General features: G+C 46.8%; 2 protein-coding genes across 2 annotated transcripts in view; one reads left to right on the top strand and one right to left on the bottom strand.

Moving 5' to 3' along the window:
- The window catches only part of RGMA (repulsive guidance molecule BMP co-receptor a), a 46,043-nt gene extending 45,440 nt beyond the window's left edge, over positions 1–603 (bottom strand). The window contains exon 1 of the mRNA XM_050798045.1: positions 475–603. Within this exon, the coding sequence (XP_050654002.1) occupies positions 475–488 (14 nt within the window). The 5' untranslated portion in view covers positions 489–603. The remainder of the gene's footprint in view (positions 1–474) is intronic.
- LOC126959231 (uncharacterized) lies at positions 487–17,956 on the top strand. The gene is made up of 3 exons (XM_050798153.1): positions 487–833; positions 17,117–17,261; positions 17,462–17,956. The coding sequence occupies exons 1-3, from the start codon at positions 487–489 to the stop codon at positions 17,594–17,596; spliced, it is 627 nt and encodes a 208-aa protein (XP_050654110.1). The 3' UTR covers positions 17,597–17,956.
- The last annotated feature ends 736 nt before the right edge of the window (positions 17,957–18,692 follow it).

Raw genomic sequence — 18,692 nt, 5'->3', positions numbered from 1 at the left:
CACGCGGTGCACTGCGCCGACGTCCCCGAGGGCAGGAGCTCGCCAGGCAGCTCCGCAGCCGGGCGTCGAGCGGGAGGCGGGGGCCCGGGCGGCGCGGGCCAATGGGGGTTCACGGCAGGACAGCCGGGTGGCCGGCTCAGTCCCGGGCTCCGCGAGCCCGGCGGAGGGAGGGAGTTCCCAGCCCGCACACGGTGTAAGGGACGTGTGCCGGGTCTGCCCAACCACGCGCGCTGGCGGCTGCCCGGGGTTAGAGTATTTTAGGAAAAAAGAAGAAACACCAAACCACAAAAACTTTCCTGCTGCCAACAGCTAAAGCGATCGAGGCGCGCAGCAAAGCTCCAAATGTGGGCAAGATGGGAGCAAGATGAGACGCGGGGCTGGGGAAGACCAAAGCAGCGCCGTGGCCCCAGCAAGTGTCGGCGGCGCCTGGGAGATGTCAGAGCCGGGTCCGCCCGGCTCCCGACCCGCGCTTACCTTGGCGGCTGCATGAGCCCCTGCGGCCCGCGGGGGGTGGCGCTGGCGGGGCTGTGGGAGAAGAGGGGGTGTCGGGGCGCCGCTCGTCTGCCCCGGGGCAAGGTGGGAGGGGCTCCGCTGGCGCTGGTCCCCGCCGCCCCGGCCGGCTCAGCAGCGGCCCGGGGCGCGCCTCCTGCTCCCGGGCTGCATGCCTGCGAGCGCCTGGAGGAGCCGGCCCGGGAGCGAACGACCACTGCTTCCCCGGCCCAGCGGCTCGGGCGGCGCAGCCAGCGCTCGGGAGACAACTGCAGAGTAGGGCGGCCGGGGCCAGCCCCCTCCCTCGCCCGGCCCCCGCCAGCCGCCGAGCGAGGCGTCGCGAGGTTCGTTTGCGCGCGGAGGGGAGGGGGCGGGCCGGGCGCCCGGGCCGCGGGCGGGGGGCGCGCGCGGGCGGGGCCGGCAGGGAAGGGCGGGGAGGAGCGGGGTGCGGGCCCACGTTGCCCCGCCCCGCCGCGGCCCCACCCTCCCGCATCAGGACCGGCTGGGTGGGTGCGGAGTGTGCCAGCCGCCAAGTCAGGACTCCTTGAATGCTCGGGTTACGGGGCGCGGGCTGCAAGTGCGGCCACCCCCCGGGGCGCCACCAACTTTCCGAATGCCCCGCAGGGTTGCGGTGGAGCGCACAGTGTCCTTTGAGGGGAGTTCCTCTGAGATTTCTGGAGAAGGCGGTTACATGCAAGACAAATGCTGTTGCGCTCTGCGGAGACGCACCTTTGTTCTATAGAGATTTTGTTGTTTAAGAGTCTTCTTGAAAAAACTTAATACATATGTATTACATGCTAACACACGAATACATTCTTGCGTAGAATTTTACGTAACTCAGGAGTGTCTAGAGTGAAAAGAAGACAGTATCGCACTCCCTCCCACGGCCGCGGCTCCCCGGGAGTAACGTTCGGTCAGGGTGTACTCCGCCGCGGTTCTTTCCAGTCTCTGCGCTTTTACATGTACACGCACAGATTGCGAGTGGAATCTCCTGGGCTTTTCAAAAGAATGTTTTCAACATTCAGCGCATGCACACAGTGGCGAAAACACGGCCACGTCGGGAGGAGTAAATCCCCAGAGGCTCCGGGAGCCCAGGGAAGGACCCTTGCTGTGAAACAGCAAAGAGCCATCCAATCGCCATGTGTGGATCTGAAACCCCAGCTGGAGCGTGAAGTCGGTCTGGTTACACAGCTCAGGCCCAAATTAGCACTGCACGGTTAGAGAGATTTGCCCGTACATTCTAGACAGGGTTATGACCTTCCCCTTCTTACAGAACAAACTGTCTTGAATTTTGATATGATGAGAACTCTGGATTTGCAAAATGAAAAGGTATCGTCCGCATTAAAACACGATCGTTATTTATGCGTGTGGTCTTGAGAGATGTGGTTTTAACTCAATATTCTCCGTTTTATTTGTCAAGTGTATTTGGATAATCTATAGCTGGGATATAAATAAAATTAAGTGGTTTAGCAGGAAGGGATTGGGTATGGGTTTCTAGAATTAGCTCTGACCTTGGGCAAGTCATCTAGCTCTGCTGGGCCTCAGTTTCCTCATCTATGAGTAGTAGGGGTGTGTGTGTGTGTGTGTGTGTGGGTGTGTGTGTGTGATCTTCCTGTCCTAACATTCTGTGCCCTAACATTCAGTGAATAACCAATTTCTTCATCATCATCTTTCATAGCTCAGCTCCAACATCTTCCCCATCCTCTCATCCTCTAGGGAGTCCTCACATCCATGCCTTTTCTTCCTAACACTGAGCTCACTCTGTAATTATGCGCTCATTAGATTGACCTTTCCTTACGTGTTGGCCTCTCCCACTATACCATAAGCATCATGAGGGCAGGAACCAGGACTCCTTGGGGTCATCATTGCATTCCTAGCACTTAGTATGGTGCCTGGCACACTACAAGAATATCTGAATGACTGTTATCCAGATAATAGATTTCTTACTGTTATTCCAAATTGCCTGGCATCTATAAGTGGAAACGTGTCTTTTTAAAATGAGGCCTTTGGAAAGTACCCAGCAGGCTTTTCCCATGGTGGGGGACAAACAATCCGCTGTCTAGATAAGGACAGACAATTCTCAGCTCAACGAAGGGCTGTGGAGGCTGCCAGTAACTGTTTACCTTGATGAGTGCAGGCACCCGTGGAGGAGACAACGAATATTAATGCTACTCATTAAGTACTTGATTAAGTTGGAACTCTGCATAGGCAGTTGGAATACACAGAGTGCTCAGGTTTAAATGAAGCCGTGAGGTGTGTTTAGGGTGCAAATTAACAAACGCACATGCTTTCAACCAACAATCTAGAAACATTCCTTATATAAAGCTCCAGGGTATCATTGTCTTTCTTTACTGCAAAGGGCCTGGATTCCTTAATATGAACAGGAAACAGGCTAACCTAGATTCAAGAGTTTTTTTTTTTTTTTTTTTTTTTTTAAAGGCCATTAAGAAACAAGGGGTGGGGTAAGTGAAAGTCTAAGTCAGTACAAGGCTAATATCTATATTAGTTTCTTTCTTGTCTGATGTGTAGAGTTGCCAAGGGAGAGGTTAAAATCTGGCCTTAAATTTATAAAGGAAAACTGGGGTTTCCACCCCTTCTTGGCCACTCTTCCTCTTCTTCCCTTTTGTGAGGGGGACACGTGCTTGCTGGGCGGTCGCCAGATCCACCTGGATGCCACCTGGTGTGAGAAAGCTCTCCTGGGATGCACCACACCCGGCACAGGGAAAGGCTATGCTACTGGGGTGTGGAGCAATTTGCCAGTGAGGGGTGGTGCCTACTGGGCAAGAGTGCATCCTCAGAACGTGGATTCATAGTGAAATTGACAAAGCAATGTGACAGTGAATTGGCCTTATTTTTCACTCAGGGTTGCCTCTGGGGGCCATCCCTTTGGATTGGGTGCCCTGCCCATTACATTTTTCTAGAAAAATTCAGGTTCAAAAGTAAAAGGGCACCTTAAAGAAAGAGCAAGTCAGCAACTCTCCTTGGAACGTACTGAGAAAGGACTGACTGACTCCCACCCTTGGCTTCAGTGAGCCAAGAGCCGGTAGTAGGTGCTAGGACTTACTTGCTCTGCACAGACCAGAAGAAGCTGTGTTTCCTTCTGGCAGGGATGCCTCCCAGAGGCATTTGTGTCAAGCACTTCCTCCATGTCAGGCACCGGGCTCGACACTGCAGCGGGTACTGACTTGGGGAACACAGCCTCTGTCCTTAGACGCTTGCAGTCTAGTGGGAGAAAGGAAGAAAGAGTCAATAGGCCTCGGTGGCTAGGGTTGAGCAGGGGGTTGCATAGCAGCTCCATTATCTGTCCTCATCAGCAACTCTCTGCATAGAATTCTAATAAAACACAGCACTTGTGCAAATGCCACTTAAGGCCGGTCTCTGGCCTTTTCTTCCAGCCAGTCTGCTGCTCAGAGGGTCCCAGAGACACTCTGGAGTTGACACTGCAAGGTAGAAAGGAAGAAGAGACAAACGAAATCTAATGTCATGAGATTTAGGAGATGGATGGGATTATTGCTAGTTGGAAGGACTAGGAAAGTCTTTATGGAAGAGGTGTCACTTGAGATGATCACTGACGGCCCATCTGACAGATCTGACTGTAGTGCATGGTTGATAGGGAAGGAGGGAGAGCATTCGAGGCAGGGGAGTCGCTTGCATAGGGGCACGGAGGTGGCAAAATATGGACAAGTTCAATAGGGAGTGTCGAGTCTGGTTGGAATGTGTGCACTGGAGAGACGAGGGAGGGCAGGGTGTTGTGATCCTTATGGTTATGGGTTCTTTCTAATTTGGTCTTGAAGTCTGTCAAGAGTGGCCATAAGCCAAGACAGCCACTCTAGGAGAGCCCTGATGGGGAAAAGTTATGTTTGGGTGTGTGGTTCAGGTGAGACGCAATGAAGAGGTGAATGTAAAATGCATGAAATAAAAGAAATATGTTACTTACAGATCCAGGAGAGGTTAGGAGGGCGGACGGGAGGCCGAAGGGGAAGTCTAGAGATTGCAGGGAGCTCAAACAGCTGGGAGAGGAGGGAGTGAGAGAGAGACAGAGAAGGAGAGACAGAGAGAGAGAGAGAACCTGCTGGCCGTGGCTTTATTAAGTTCTATGGGCATAATCCCTTAGGCTTTCCTGAGGCAGTTGTGGATTGGCTAGTTTTAAAAAAACATGTGAAGGGGGCAACTTATTTGCCTGACTCTAGCGTTGACCATTAGGTTTTATTGTGAGCAGCAGCTGTGGGAAGTGTTGGGTTCTGGGTTAGTGAGATGAGGAACACACTGGCCACATCACACACAACCACACCGGGAAGAAACATTTCTTCTAGGCCAAAGGTGGCGGGGTACGGCTGGGTTTCCAACAACATATGTCAGCTCTAAAAATGGGTGCTAAGACAGCACGTAGATTAAACAAATGTATGACTCTTCCTGTCATGGTGCTGGTGCCTTGCGTCATTTTAAAAAATAGAAGCCGTCTCAAAAAAAAAAAAAAAAAATAGAAGCCAGGTGTAGTCTGAGTGGTGGAGATATTGACTGCAAGGGGAATACGATCATTTAACCAGCAAAGTAAGCATTAGCGTAGGGCGGTTATGTTGTTGGAGATTATGAACTGATAATTTAGTCAAGTACATGTAAAGATTAGTGGTATTCTGTTTAACCAAGAGGAATGGTGGCTGTGGGTTGGAGATGCAAGGCAGGGAGTTGTGGTAGAAGGCTGGAGGTGGTTAGTAGGAGAGGGCAGCCAGGAATAGGTGGTCTTCTTCTCGGGGGGTCAAGGGGTTGACTGATATGAGGCAGGTGCCTCCTGGGAAAAGTAATCATCTCTCTTAATTTTCATAACCAGTGCCAGATTTGCCTTTAAAAATTGAAGTATGGGGGTGTACCTTTGAGCAGAGAGCAAGGAAAATACCAGGACTGTGGGCCAAGCACGCAGCGAGTTCAGGAAGAAAAGCAAAAGATGCTCTGTGTCCATCATGTGCCTTAGGAGAGGCAATCCACTGGCAAGCGCTGCCGGGGGGAGGCTTCAGTGTAAGAGGCGAAGTCATGTGTGGCACAGGATGTGAGGTCATCTCCAGCATCGATCGAAGTCTTGGGTTGGGGCAATGTTATCTGAGGCACTGTCATTTCCAGCAGTGGGATTTTGGGCTAGGGTGATGTTGTCTGGGGTGTGGGACTGGGGTCTCTTTTTTGAGTGGGTGTCCCCTGGAATGGATGCTGTAGACCTCCAGACTGCAAACCAGGGAAAACATCCAAAGCAATAGTAATAAGACCAGCAGTCAACAGACATATGCAGCTCTCCCTGGCAGGGCTTCTGTTTTGTTTGGTTTTGGTATAAGTTTAATTTTAAGTGGGTTCTGTATCAGATGAGCAGCTGCCTGCCTGTTGGTCTACAGTTAATGAGTTCTAGGAGAACATGTTCCCTCAATCTGGCCTCCAGCCCTTACGGGATGGGGGTAAGATAGAAGATTTATAAAAAGTAGGTTAATGCCTGGGGCAAGATAGAGAATTTTAGTGATTTATGTGTTGGACTGGAATTGGAAAAGAGGTTATTTGAAAACATCACTGTGTCTTGGAGTTTAACTGGTTATCAGGGACCTGTCAGGGGCATGAAAGTTCTAGTAATGGCTTTCTCAAGAGCCCAGTATCATGGTGTATTCTAAAAAGTAAAATGTGTTTTGGTTACTACCAGTGATGTCTGCAACTTTGAAAGGAATAAAAAGTGTTCTGGGAAGGCCTTATAGTGTGGCCTTAGAATATGTGGAAGTGTGTGGATTTTGATATCTTTTGGGTATCTGTGAGGCAAAAATATCCCAGAGCTCTTTACCTTGAAGGGGACAATTTCTAGAGAATGACCTGATGGTTTCTAATCAATTTGACCATTTATTGGCCAGGGCATCCAGGGCCAAGATGACTGCCTGAAGCTTGGCCAAGTCTGTTTCTTGGGTCCCATCCTTTGCCAGGGACATCTTAGCTAAGGGATGGGAAGCAGTAACATTCCACCGAGTTCCACCACGTAGGATGGTCAGCAGCGCCATCTGCACAGTCTACAAACTCCCATTAAAGTTCACTCAGGGAATCTCATGAGCTTTCAGGTAGCCAAGGGCTCTGTAAAAGGGGTGACCTCTTCCAACACTCTGGCATATGGAAAGGTGCTGAGAACAAGGAAGGCACCCCCTCCTGTAGATGGAATATGCCAAGGGGCCCAGGTTTTGATCTGTCCTATCTTAGAGAGGCCATTATAGCTGTGCTGAGCTTGTGGGGGTGCAGTTTCCATGACCCACAGCATAACAGGAAGTTGGGAATGCAGAGTCACAGGCTCAGGGACTGTGAGAGCCTCTGTTTGCAGGAGAACCCAGAGAGTAGCCAGTAGTTGGCTGTTTTACTGGAATATAGGACAAGACCAAGAGGGGCAATTTTTGCTATTAGAAGTTGTGGGGCAACCAATGGCCATCATCAGTGGTCCATAGACACCATGAGGCATGAGAAGAGGTTGCCAAAACCTTTTATTTTTTATTTTATTATTATTATTTTTTGAGACAGAGTCTCACTCTGTCACCCAGGCTGGAGTGCAGTGGCACAATCTCAGCTCACTGTAACTTCTGCCTCCTGAGTTCAAGTGATTCTCCTGCCTCAGCTTCCCCAGTAGCTGGGATTACAGGTGCCCGCCACCATGCCCGGCTAATTTTTTTTTTTTTTTTTGTATTTTTGGTAGAGATGGGGTTTCACCACATTGGCTAGGCTGGTCTTGAACTCCTGACCTCAGGTGATCTGCCCACCTCGGTCTCCCAGAGTGCTGGGATTACAGGTGTGAGTCACCGCATCCGGCCTACCTTTTATTTCTGAAGGTGCTAGTGAGAGTGCCTGTTGATTTTAATTTACAAGTAATATTTATAAATGAGGAATCTGTTGCCACCATAACCCCAAAAGTACTAAGAGATACTGGACTTACACGTCCTTACAAGTGTGTCAAAGGAGCCTTCTTGGAGGAGGATCTCCTCAATGTAATGTCATGCCTGTGCTCCCAGAGAAGGTGGATGTCCTTAAGATCCTGTCTTCAGAGACTATGTGTGATGACAAAGCCCTTGAGGTGCCCTCTGGGTAGCCCAGAAAATGTGTGTTGTGCCCTTTTGGAGGTGGAGGCAAACTGCATCTGAGAGGCTGTTGAAATAGGCCCAGAACTGAACATGTTAGCCAAATGTATAAGAGCTCAATATTCACCAGTCATTGACTAGAATTAGTCATATTATTGGGAACTGGGTATGGAGGCCTTAATGGATAGGAACATGGTGTAAAGGTTGTAGTAATCCACTCTGAGGCACCCTTAATTTTTTCTACATTTAAGAACAGGCAAAACTGGCTCTCAAATGGAGGAAGAGTGGAGATCATTACCCCTTTATTAATTAGACTGTATATAGTAAGTTTGAATCCTTGAAGATCCTGATTTAACTTACATTAGGCCTTTGTAAATTGACCATCTTAACTGGAGGTTCATGGAATTTTATTTTATCAAGCCAATTTGTAAGTGCCAAAAACTTACTTTAATTTACAATTATTATTATTATTATTTTTGAGACAGGGTCTTACTCTGTCACCTAGGCTGGAGTGCAGTGGCAAGATCACCGGCTCACTGCAGCCTCAACTTCCTGGGCTCAAATGATCCTCCCACCTTAGCCTCCTGAGTAGCTGGGACTACAGGCACGTGCCACCATGCCTGGCTAATTTTTGTATCTTTGGTAGGGATGGAGTTTTGCCATGTTGCCCAGGCTTGTCTTGAAATCTTGGGTTCAAGCGATCCTCACACCTTGGCCTCCTGGAGTGCTGGGATTACACACATGAGCCACCATGCCGGCTTAATTTATTATTTATTGTGTCAGAGCATCTATACTTAATATAGACTATATTACAGCAATGGGTGCATGACTATAGGAAATTTAGGCAAGGCTACAGTTAAAGTGAGACATATTTATTTTTCGCTATTTTATATTTAGCTATTTTTTAAGATGGTAGAGGCAGAGTGTTTAAATTTACTGAGATCTCCAGGTATAACTGTGATTGAAGCCCCAGTATTGACTAAGCCCAAGAACTTTTGCCAATTGGTACATTTTAGCAAATGTTAAAGTCAAGTGAGAACCTGTGTTGTAGAGGCACAAAAGCCAATCCATGCCCTTTGAAATATTTTTGTTATATAAATTATTTAGTATATAAATTTATATATACAATTTGAATTTCTAATTGGATCACATCATAGTAACTTGTTTTCTTTTTTCTTTTTTTTTGAGATGGAGTCTCACTCTGTCACCCAGGCTGGAGTGCAGTGGCACAATCTCAGCTCACTGCAACCTCCGCCTCCCGGGTTCACATCATTCTCCTGCCTCAGCCTCCCAAGCAGCTGGGACTACAGGTGCCCGCCACCACACCAGGCTGATTTTTGTATTTTTAGTAGAGACAGTGTTTCACCGTGTTAGCCAGGATGGTCTCAATCTCCTGACCTTGTGATCTACCCTCCTCGGCCTCCCAAAGTGCTGGGATTACAGGCATGAGCCACCACGCCCAGCCCCATTTCTTATTTTTATTTATTTATTTTTTTTGAGACGGAGTTTCCCTCTTGTTGCCCAGCTGGCTGGAGTGCAGTGGCGCAATCTTGGCTCACCACAACCTCCGCCTCCCGGGTTCAAGCAATTCTCCTGCCTCAGCCTCCTGAGTAGCTGGGATTACAGGCAGGTGCCATGCCCAGCTAATTTTTGTAATTTTAGCAGAGACAGGGTTTCACCATGTTGGCCAGGATGGTCTCGATCTCCTGACCTCATGATCTGCCCGCCTCGGCTTCCCAAAGTGCTGGGATTACAGGCGTGAGCCCCTGCTCCCGGCCTGTGATTTTCGTTGTAATGGTTTCTTTCTAATTTGGTCTTGAGGTCTATTAAGCGTGGCCAAAAGCCAAGACAGCCTCTTTAGGAAAACCCTGGTAGAGGAAAGTTGGGTACAGGTGTATCATTCAGGTGAAACACAATGAGGAGGTGACACCCACATGCATGAAGCAGAAGAAAATTCTTACAGCTCCTGCAGAGGTTAGGGGTGCCCATGGGAGGCCCAGGGGAAGTCTGGAGGTGACTGGGAGCTCAACTAACTGGTGAGGGGCAGGAGGAAAGAGAGAGGATCTGTGGGACCAGGCCTTTATTTAGGTCCATAGGTATTATTCCCTAGGTTTTCCCTATGGGGTTGTGGATTGGTGAGTTTAAAGAAAACATGTGGCCAGGCTTGTGGCTCACCCCTGTAATCCCAGCACTTTGGGAGGCTCAGGGAGGCAGATCATGAGGTCAGGAGATCGAGACCATTCTGGCCAACGTGGTGAAACCCTGTATCTACTAAAAATACAAAAATTAGCTGGACATGGTGGCGCTTGCCTGTAGTCCCAGCTACTTGGGAGGCTGAGGCAGAAGAATTGCTTGAATTCAGAGGGCAGAGGTTGCAGTGAGCCGAGATCGCACCACTGCACTCCAGCCTGGGCAACAAGAGCGAAATTCCATCTCAAATAAATAAACAAATAAATAAATAAAAAAAAGAAAACATGCTCTAAGGGGAGATCTTACTTACATGACTCTGGTATTGATCAATAGGTTTTATCCTGATCAGCAGCTGTGGGAGGAGCTGGGTTCTGTGTCAGTGAGATGAGGAACAATAAGGCCATGTCGCACACAACCACATAGGGAGGGGAAGTTTTAACTAACCCAAAGGTGATGGCCTACAACTGAGTTTCCAACAATTTACTTTGGGCCTAAAAGTTGATGCCGAGGCAGCAACTGTATTAAACAAATTGATGACATAGAGCCATCTTGTGGAGCACCTTGGCTAGAGTGAGCAATAGGGAGCCAGTGAAGGTTACAGAGCAGAGGAATAATGTAAGTGGAGCTGCACTTTAGGGAGGTCTAATGGAAATTGATTTAGAGAAACCAGAAGGCAGAAGACTAGCTAGAAGATTCTACTAATCTTTTTTTTTTTTTTTTTTTTTTTTTTGGTGGGGTCTTGCTCTGTCACCCAGGCCAGAATGCAGTGGTGTGATCACTGCTTACTGTAGCCTTGACCTCCTGGGCTCAGGTGATCCTCTCACCTCAGCCTCCTGAGTAGCTGGGACTCCAGATGTGTGCCACCATGCCTGGCTAATTTTTGTAGAGATGGGATTTTGCGGTGTTGCCCAGGCTGGTCTCAAACTCCTGAGCTCAAGTAATCCACCCATCTTGGCCTCCCAAAGTGCTGGATTACAGGCGTGAGCCCCCAAGCTTGGAAGATTCTACTAATCTTTTTCTTTTTCTTTCTTTTTTTTTTTTTTTTTAAGAGATGGACTCTCACCGTCGCTGAGGCTGGAGTGCAGTGACGCAATCTCGGTTCACTGCAACCTCTGCCTCCCGGGTTCAAGCGATTCTCCTGCCTCAGCCTCCTGAGTAGCTGGGATTACAGGCACGTGCCTCCACCCCTGACTAATTTTTGTATTTTTAGTAGAGATGGGGTTATACCATGTTGGCCAGGCTGGTCTCAAACTCTTGACCTCAGATGATCCACCCGCCTCAGCCTCCCAAAGTGCTGGGATTACAGGCATGAGCCACTGTGCCTGGCCAGATTCTAATAATCTTGATACAATGTTATTGAGAGCATGAGAGGGTGCTAAGAGAACAGGGGAAGTACACGGCTGCTGGAAGTCTCAAATGCTTTGCAGAAGCCGGACACAGTGGCTCATGCCTGTAATCCCAGCACTTTGGAAGGCCAAGGTGGATGGATCACAAGGTCAGGAGATCGAAACCATCCTGGCTAACACGGTGAAACCCCATCTCTACTAAAAATACAAACAATTAGTCAGGCGTGGTGGCGGACACCTGTAGTCCCAGCTACTCGGGAGGCTGAGGCAGGAGAATTGCTTGAACCTGGGAGGCAGAGGTTGCAGTGAGCTGAGATCGTGTCACTGCACTCCAGCCTTAGTGACAGAGCAAGACTCCGTCTCAAAAAAAAAAAAAAAAAAATGCTTTGCAGAAGTGGGAAATGGAGGAGTATCAAAGTGGCAGAGGTGGTAAGTGGCAATGGTAACATCACAAGGAAAGCTTAAAAGGGTTTGGGGGGATGATGATGAGACCAACCATGGAATTGGACCCACTATCATGGCTTCAGCATGAAAGGGAGCCCCAAAATCATACCCAGTAAATCGCCTGATTTTCCATATTTGATAGTATGTACATGCATTTAAGCCAAAAACCCAGTGCTTGTGCCCATGAGAAGAAAATAAGGCGTAGTTAATTCATTGTGTTTCTCTTTAGCCTTTTCTCCCACAGCCAGTCATTTGCTACGTCATGGTAAGGACCATAATCAAGGCAAAAAAAAAAAAAAAGATTTTGTTGTTGTTGTTATTAAATAAACTATCAACCACAGGAATAGAAAGCAAACAGATTTTTCATGGTCGTTTCCTGAATTTGGACAAGAGAAAAGGGTGACCAGAAAGCGGGCTTTTCCGTGAGGCTTTGACTGTGTGATTTGCTGGCTGGTTTAGACATGAACATAGTTGCAGGGTTTGGGTAACCACAGCGGCAGGAGAACAGCTGGGATGTGGTCAGTGAGCACATCTCCCGGTCCCATAACAGCACCCACAGAAGCTTGTCCTTGACAACTGAGAGACCTTGGGGCCAGCCGGCACACGCGCTGTCTTCATGGTGGCTTGCCTGGGAGGGCAAGGTTTGCTGACTTCTTTATCTCAAGATTGGATCAGTTTGGAATTTGGTTTGCTATTACTGACTGTGCTCCTTCCCTGCCAGCTCTTTCTATATATATCATAGACTCTGCCTCAGTCCTCATGACCACTGTATGAGGTAGGTAGGAGTATTCCCATTCTTTAGGAAACTGAGGTTCCAAAAGCTAAGTGAATGGATGAACAAGTGGTAGGGTCAGGATTAGAATCCACGTTCACCTGAATCCAAAACCGGTGCATTTTCCACTAAGCATGTGGCTCATTTTCCTTACTGTCTCCTCACCTCTCCTGCTAGGCTTGATGGAGAAACACTTCGGGGAGCAAGCTTTTACCCCACTTTCTGCCGCACTGCCAAAGCTAGTGGAGTATGAATGTGGTACTGTCACCTCCAGTCAATGCACCCACTGTCTATAGACAAGTTCTGCCGGTGCATTGTTCTTCTAGTGGGCTCTGGAGGGCTCTGCCCACCTTGTGAATCACAGGGAAGCTCAGGGAGACATTGGATTTCCTAAAGCACTCAGATGAGGTTCCAGGAAGTGACTAAGTCACACCTGCTGCTGGGGATCTTAGGGTGGTCACCAAAGTTCGAGCCCTTTGGAAGAGATCTCCCTGGCTGATATAAATAAATTCTCATAACTCATGCATGGAGGTCTTGTTGTTTGGTTTCCAACCAACAATAGGTTTTAAAGGTTTCCCTAAGAGAGTACCAGGCATTGAATCTAGTCTACAGATTAGACAAATTCAGCCATGAATAGGAATGGGGATACTCAAGGATCTACCCAGTGTCTGGAGGATTTGCTTGAGAGGCTCAATTATTTTTTAACAAAAGAGGCCAGTAGTATTTTTAAATATGTAGATCATGTTGAGGTTGTATATCAGTTAGGGTAAAGCTGGACTGCTACAACAAAGACACCCAACAATAACATGACTAAAGTTTATGTATTTCTCATGTAACAGTCCAGTAATTTCAATTGCAACAGTCCAGGGTAAGCTTTTGAGACTAGTGGGAGATTCAGCTCCATGTGGTCATTCAGGGATTAGGTTCCTTATTAGTCATTGTTCCACAATAATCCACAATTATTGTGATCTGCAAAATTTAAGCTGTGTTACTGCCAAGCCTGGGTTGTAGCCTGTAGGAAAGGTAAAGGGTGTGGAGGAAACATGGCTCTTCTTGCATCCTCACTTCCTCTCCTGTTCCACTAGAGATAAATCACATGTGCACTTCTATCTGAAAGGGAGACTGGGAAATTAATGCACTTGGGCAGCCATTGTTTTACTGTTATGAAACAAGCGGAGCTTAGATTTTGTGGACAACTAGTAATGTTTGGTAGACAACTAGCAGCTGGGTGCATCTCATTGATCTAGCATGGCATAGAACAGGAAGTGCTGGCTCTGGACCCTGAAGACGTGGGTTCAAATCCTTGCTCTACTATGTTAAACTGGGCAAACTGCCTCATCTCTCTGACCATGGCTTGCTTCAACTGCTGTGCCTTCCTTAAATAGCAATTGGGAGGATTGTAACACACAGGTGCTTGATTGTAACTTGATACCAGTTGCTTGTAACACAACAGGTGCTTGATTGTGACACAACAGGTCATGGTTGCAAGAAATGAAAACCAGCTTGAGTTAGCTTGAGAAAAGAGAGATTTAATTTGAGGTCCAAGTCATTTTAGATAACCCGAAGGCAGGAACTATAGATGGACCTTTGTAGGGAAGGACTGGAATTTGAAGACAAAAGGAGTAAAGAGGAGGGAATTTGAGGAGCCCTCAATCCGTTAGCAAAACCCGCTGGCACTAACTCCAAAATAAATCCTGACTGCGTCTATTTCTCTCGTGTACCTCCTTCCCTAGTCCAGGTCACCTTTGAGCCTTGTCTGGACTGATGAATGACTGGTCCCTCTGCCTTCATTCTTATGCTCTCAAATCCATCCTTTCACACAGAGCAAGAGTGAAGTTTAGAAACATTAATGAGATATGTCTCCTGTTTGAGACCTGTAGTGTCTTCCTACAGCATGTAGAATAAAACCCCAGCTCCTTACTCTGGTTTACCAAGCCCCATGCAATGTGACCTCTCCTCCCTGACTGCATCTGCCACTCTTCCCCTCTTCCACTTTGCTTTAGCCACGTGGTCCAGCTGTATATAGACATGTCATTTAAATCTTGCTCCTGCCTCAGGGCCTTGCATGACTATTTTCCCTTCCTGGAGAACTCTTAACACTTTGTGCTTTTAGTAATCCATACCTCAGTATAAAATCTTAGAATGACCTCTCTCTATCATGTCAGCCTACTTTAATTCTCTACACAGCCATTAACACAGTTTTATAGTTTTCTCACTAATATACTTATTTGTTGTTACCCAATTCCCAGACCCCATCGCCCCAGTAAATGCAATCTTTATAAAAGCGGGGAACTGCCTATCTTGATCTCTGGTGTATCCTGTTTGCTTGGGAATACTTTTTGAATGAACTGAGTTAATTAAAAAAATATATGTGACTTTACTGCTTGTAACCCTTTCAAAATTTAACTGTGTATTTTGAACTTCTTTCCACTTCAATGAATACACAATTACTATATGCTCACAGCATCCCGTTACCTAGAGATACCACAACCAATGTAAACAACTTCCTACTGTTGAATATTTAGTGAATATCCTTATATAGAGACATCTTTGCACATTCTTCATTATTTCCTAGAATACATTTATACATGTGAAATAATTGAGTTAAAGGATAGTCTGCTTCTGAGATTTGATATACAAAGCAAAACTGACTTCCAGGGAAACTGTGATTGTTTTTATGTTCTATGGGGCATGAGAGTGCCAGGTTCCCCAGGCCCTCAGAAAAGGACTATTATCGTTTTTTATTTTGCCAATTGGATGCACTAAAAATGTCATCTTGTATCAATCCATGTTTTAAAAAATTACCAATGGTGTTGAACATTTTTCTTCTATTTATTATATTTAATTCTTTTGTTCCTCTCCTTGACTCTTTTTTAAAAACAAGTGCATCATCTTCACACGTTATTCTTGGTTGAGGGTTTCCTCTTTCATCCTCAGAGACCCACATTCAGGTGGGAGAACATTTGCGAGAATGAGGGAAATTGATTCTTGCCATGCACTCTAAGCTCCCAAGAGGCCCTCTCCTTCCTCACCATTAGAATACAAATTGACTGCTGGGGAGTGAGGAACCTGTGTGAAGAAAAGTCAACAGTGACTAAGAGGCCGGGCTTTATACAATCCCAGTCACTGGTGCACCCCTCACAAAGGCTTCCAAACCCTTACAAATTGCTTCTGAATATCATTGGGGAATCTTCTGCTTGGCATACAATTTAGGCATCAGCACCTTTATCAGAATGAAGGTGTCCATTTCTCCATTCTGCAGAACTGCTCAGAGCTGATCGAAGCCAACCAATTATGTGGGTATTTATTGAGCACCCAAAGCATTGCAGACTAGTTGGGGAGATGCCTTCCTGGGTCTTTGAAGGACATCTGGAATGATTTAGGCCTCATCATAAGATATAAGCAAAAGCATTTCCTTCTACAGTTAACACTGGAGCAGGTCACATCACAGGGCCAGCCAAGCTTTAGGCCAAACCTCTAGCATCATGAAGATAGAACCAACAGCTTTGGACTTAGACTGAGTATGGAAATCCACATTTAGGAGGTGGTTAACAATGGTCAAACAGCAAAAACAATATTTTTGTTGTTAGTCTCCAATTTTTCTGCTTTTGTTTTTCAGGAAGGTGTGACTTGCAGAGGAGTTGATTCATTCTTATGTAGATTTACTGGAGAAGTTCACAGCAGGAGACTGGGGTCTGAGACACACTAATCTTTGGTGAGAGAAGATAGGGATGGAAGCTAGGTCCCCATATACGGCTATGGGAGGGGACTGATATCTACAATCCAGTGCTCTTAAACGGTGATCAGCTTTCCAGGAAGCTCTACATTGTCAATGAAAGGGCTGTTCTTTACACTTTACTCTGAGCGTTTTTTGTGTGTGTGTGCGTGTATGCACATGTACACAAGCATGCAGTCATGAGCAAGCACGACTATGTGCGTAAGTTCAGGTTTTCTTTCTGAAAAGAAATGATGAGGCCGGGTGCAGTGGCTCACGCCTGTAATCCCAGCACTTTGGGAGGCCGAGGCGGGCGGATCATGAGGTCAGGAGATCAAGACCATCCTGACTAACACAGTGAAACCCCGTCTCTACTAAAAATACAAAAAATTAGCCAGACGTGGTGGTAGGTGCCTGTAGTCCCAGCTACTCGGGAGGCTGAGGCAGGAGAATGGCGTGAACCCAGGAGGCAGAGCTTGCAGTGAGCGGAAATCATGCCACTGCACTCCAGCCTGGGCAACAGAGCCAGACTCCATCTCAAACAAAAAAAAAAAAAAGAAAGAAATGAAGGATGAAGGTGATAGTAGAAAGTTGTTGTAAAAATATCCCCTTTTTTTTTTTTTTTTTTTTTGAGAAAAAGTCTTACACTGTGTCACCCAGGCTGGAGTGTGGTGGCACAATCTTGGCTCACCGCAACCTCTGCCTCTCAGATTCAAGTGATTCTTCTTCCTCAGCCTCCCAAGTAGCTGGGATTACAGGCACCCACCACCATGCCCAGCTAATTTTTTGTATGTTTAGTAGAGACGGGGTTTCACCCTGTTGGCCAGGCTGGTCTCGAACTCCTGATCTCAAGTGATCTCCCCACCTCAGCCTCCCAAAGTGCTGAGATTTCAGGCGTGAGCCACCATGCCCAGCTAAAAATATACTTTCTTGGCAAAGTAAAAAGCTTGCAAATGCATATTTGTCTTTCCAATTTTTTCCCTGTTATCTGTGAAATCATCTGATCATTAGATCTACTGCTTTAAAAGATAAGCTTTTCATGTAACTGTGATGTTCTGTTTTAATGGAAAATTGACTTTTGCAGTGTGCCCCAAAGAATAAAGCCCTCAAAGAATGTGAGGCCTGAACTCACTTCAAATGCTGGGAGGACCCTTTCCTTGGCTGAGCTGCGGAGGCACCAGGACTCCTGTGGCACTGCCCTAACGAGGAGGCAGTGCTGCCAAATTCAGGTGGGTGTCCCCTGGGGTGGGGCTGGCTGGACTGTGGACAGCAGGCACCATTCAGCCCACAGGAGAAGCTGCCTTGGTGCAGGGGAGGATCCTGTGATCCAGGGGCCTGAGCAGATTTGGAGGGAAAGCTGAAGAGGAAAAGAAAGGATGTAAACAAATTAAAAAGCAAAAAACAAATAACCCCATTATTTGTCCATTAGGCAAAGGACATGAACAGACACTTCTCAAAAGAAGACATACAGGTAGCCAACAAACATATGAAAAAATGCTCATCTCTAATCCTCAGAGAAATGCAAATCAAACCCACAATGAGATACCATCTTATGCCAGTCTGACTGGTTTTTGCTCAAAAGCCAAAAAGTAACGGATGTTGGCAAGGCTATGGAGAAAACGGGACATTTATACACTGTTGGTGGGAGTGTAAATGAGTATTGCCATGTGGAGAGCAGTTTGGAGATTTTTCAAAGAACTCAGTTGAGCTACTATTCAACTCAGCAATCCCATTGTGGGGTATAGATCCAAAGGTAAATAAATTGTTCTACCAAATGAACACATGCACCTGTATGTTCACTGTAGTGTGTCTCACAATCACAAAAGCATGGAATCAACATAGGTGCCCATCAGTAGTGGATTAGATAAAGAAAATATGGTACATATACACCATGGAATACTATAGTCATAAAAAAACAAAATCATAGGCCAGACTTGGTGGCTTGTACCTGTAATCTCAGCACTTTGGGAGACGGAGGCAGGCAGATTGCCTCAGGTCAGGAGTTCAAGACCAGCCTGACCAACATGGTGAAACCCTGTCTCTACTAAAAATACAAAATTAGCTGGGTGTGGTGGTGTGCGCCTGTAATCCCAGCTCCTTGGGAGGCTGAGGCGAGAGAATCTCTTGAACACAGGAGGCAGAGGTTGCCGTGAGTCAAGATCGAGCCATTGCACTCCAGCCTGGGCGACAGAGAGAGACTCCGTCTCAAAAAACAACAAAAACCAAAAAGCAAAAAACAAAATCATGTCCCTTGCAGCAACATGGATGCAGCTGGAGGCCATTATCCTGTGCAAACTAACACAGGAACAGAAAGCCAAATACCACATGTTCTCAGTTATAAATGGGAGCGAAATATTGGGTATACAACGACATAAAGTTGGGACCAAAAGACACTGTAGACTACTATATAGGGAAGGGATAGAGGGAGGCAAGGGTTGAAAAACTACCTATTGGGTACTATAGGTACCTGCGTGATGGGATCATTCATACCCAAACCTCAGCATCACACAAAATATCTCTGTAACAAACCTGCACATGTAACTCCTGATTCTAAAATATAAGTTCGAAAAGAAAAAAAATACCCCCTCAACTACCAGTTCATCCCTCTTCCTCCCTCCTTCCTGGCTTCCTCCGATTATATTCAGTTGAAAAATCAGTGG

This window comes from Macaca thibetana, chromosome 7 (assembly GCF_024542745.1).
Source record: "Macaca thibetana thibetana isolate TM-01 chromosome 7, ASM2454274v1, whole genome shotgun sequence".
Taxonomy (NCBI): domain Eukaryota; kingdom Metazoa; phylum Chordata; class Mammalia; order Primates; family Cercopithecidae; genus Macaca; species Macaca thibetana.
Note: the sequence above shows the minus strand (reverse complement) of the source record. Positions and strands in the feature narration are given on the sequence as shown.

Excerpts from the sequence above, each read along its gene's own strand:
- LOC126959231 (XM_050798153.1), top strand. The coding sequence starts at position 487 with ATGAGCCCCTGCGGCCCGCGGGGGGTGGCGCTGGCGGGGCTGTGGGAG. Across the intron at positions 834-17,116 it reads GCCGAGCGAGGCGTCGCGAG|TGTGCCCCAAAGAATAAAGC; the intron begins GTTCGTTTGCGC and ends TGACTTTTGCAG. Across the intron at positions 17,262-17,461 it reads GGCAGTGCTGCCAAATTCAG|GCAAAGGACATGAACAGACA; the intron begins GTGGGTGTCCCC and ends TTTGTCCATTAG.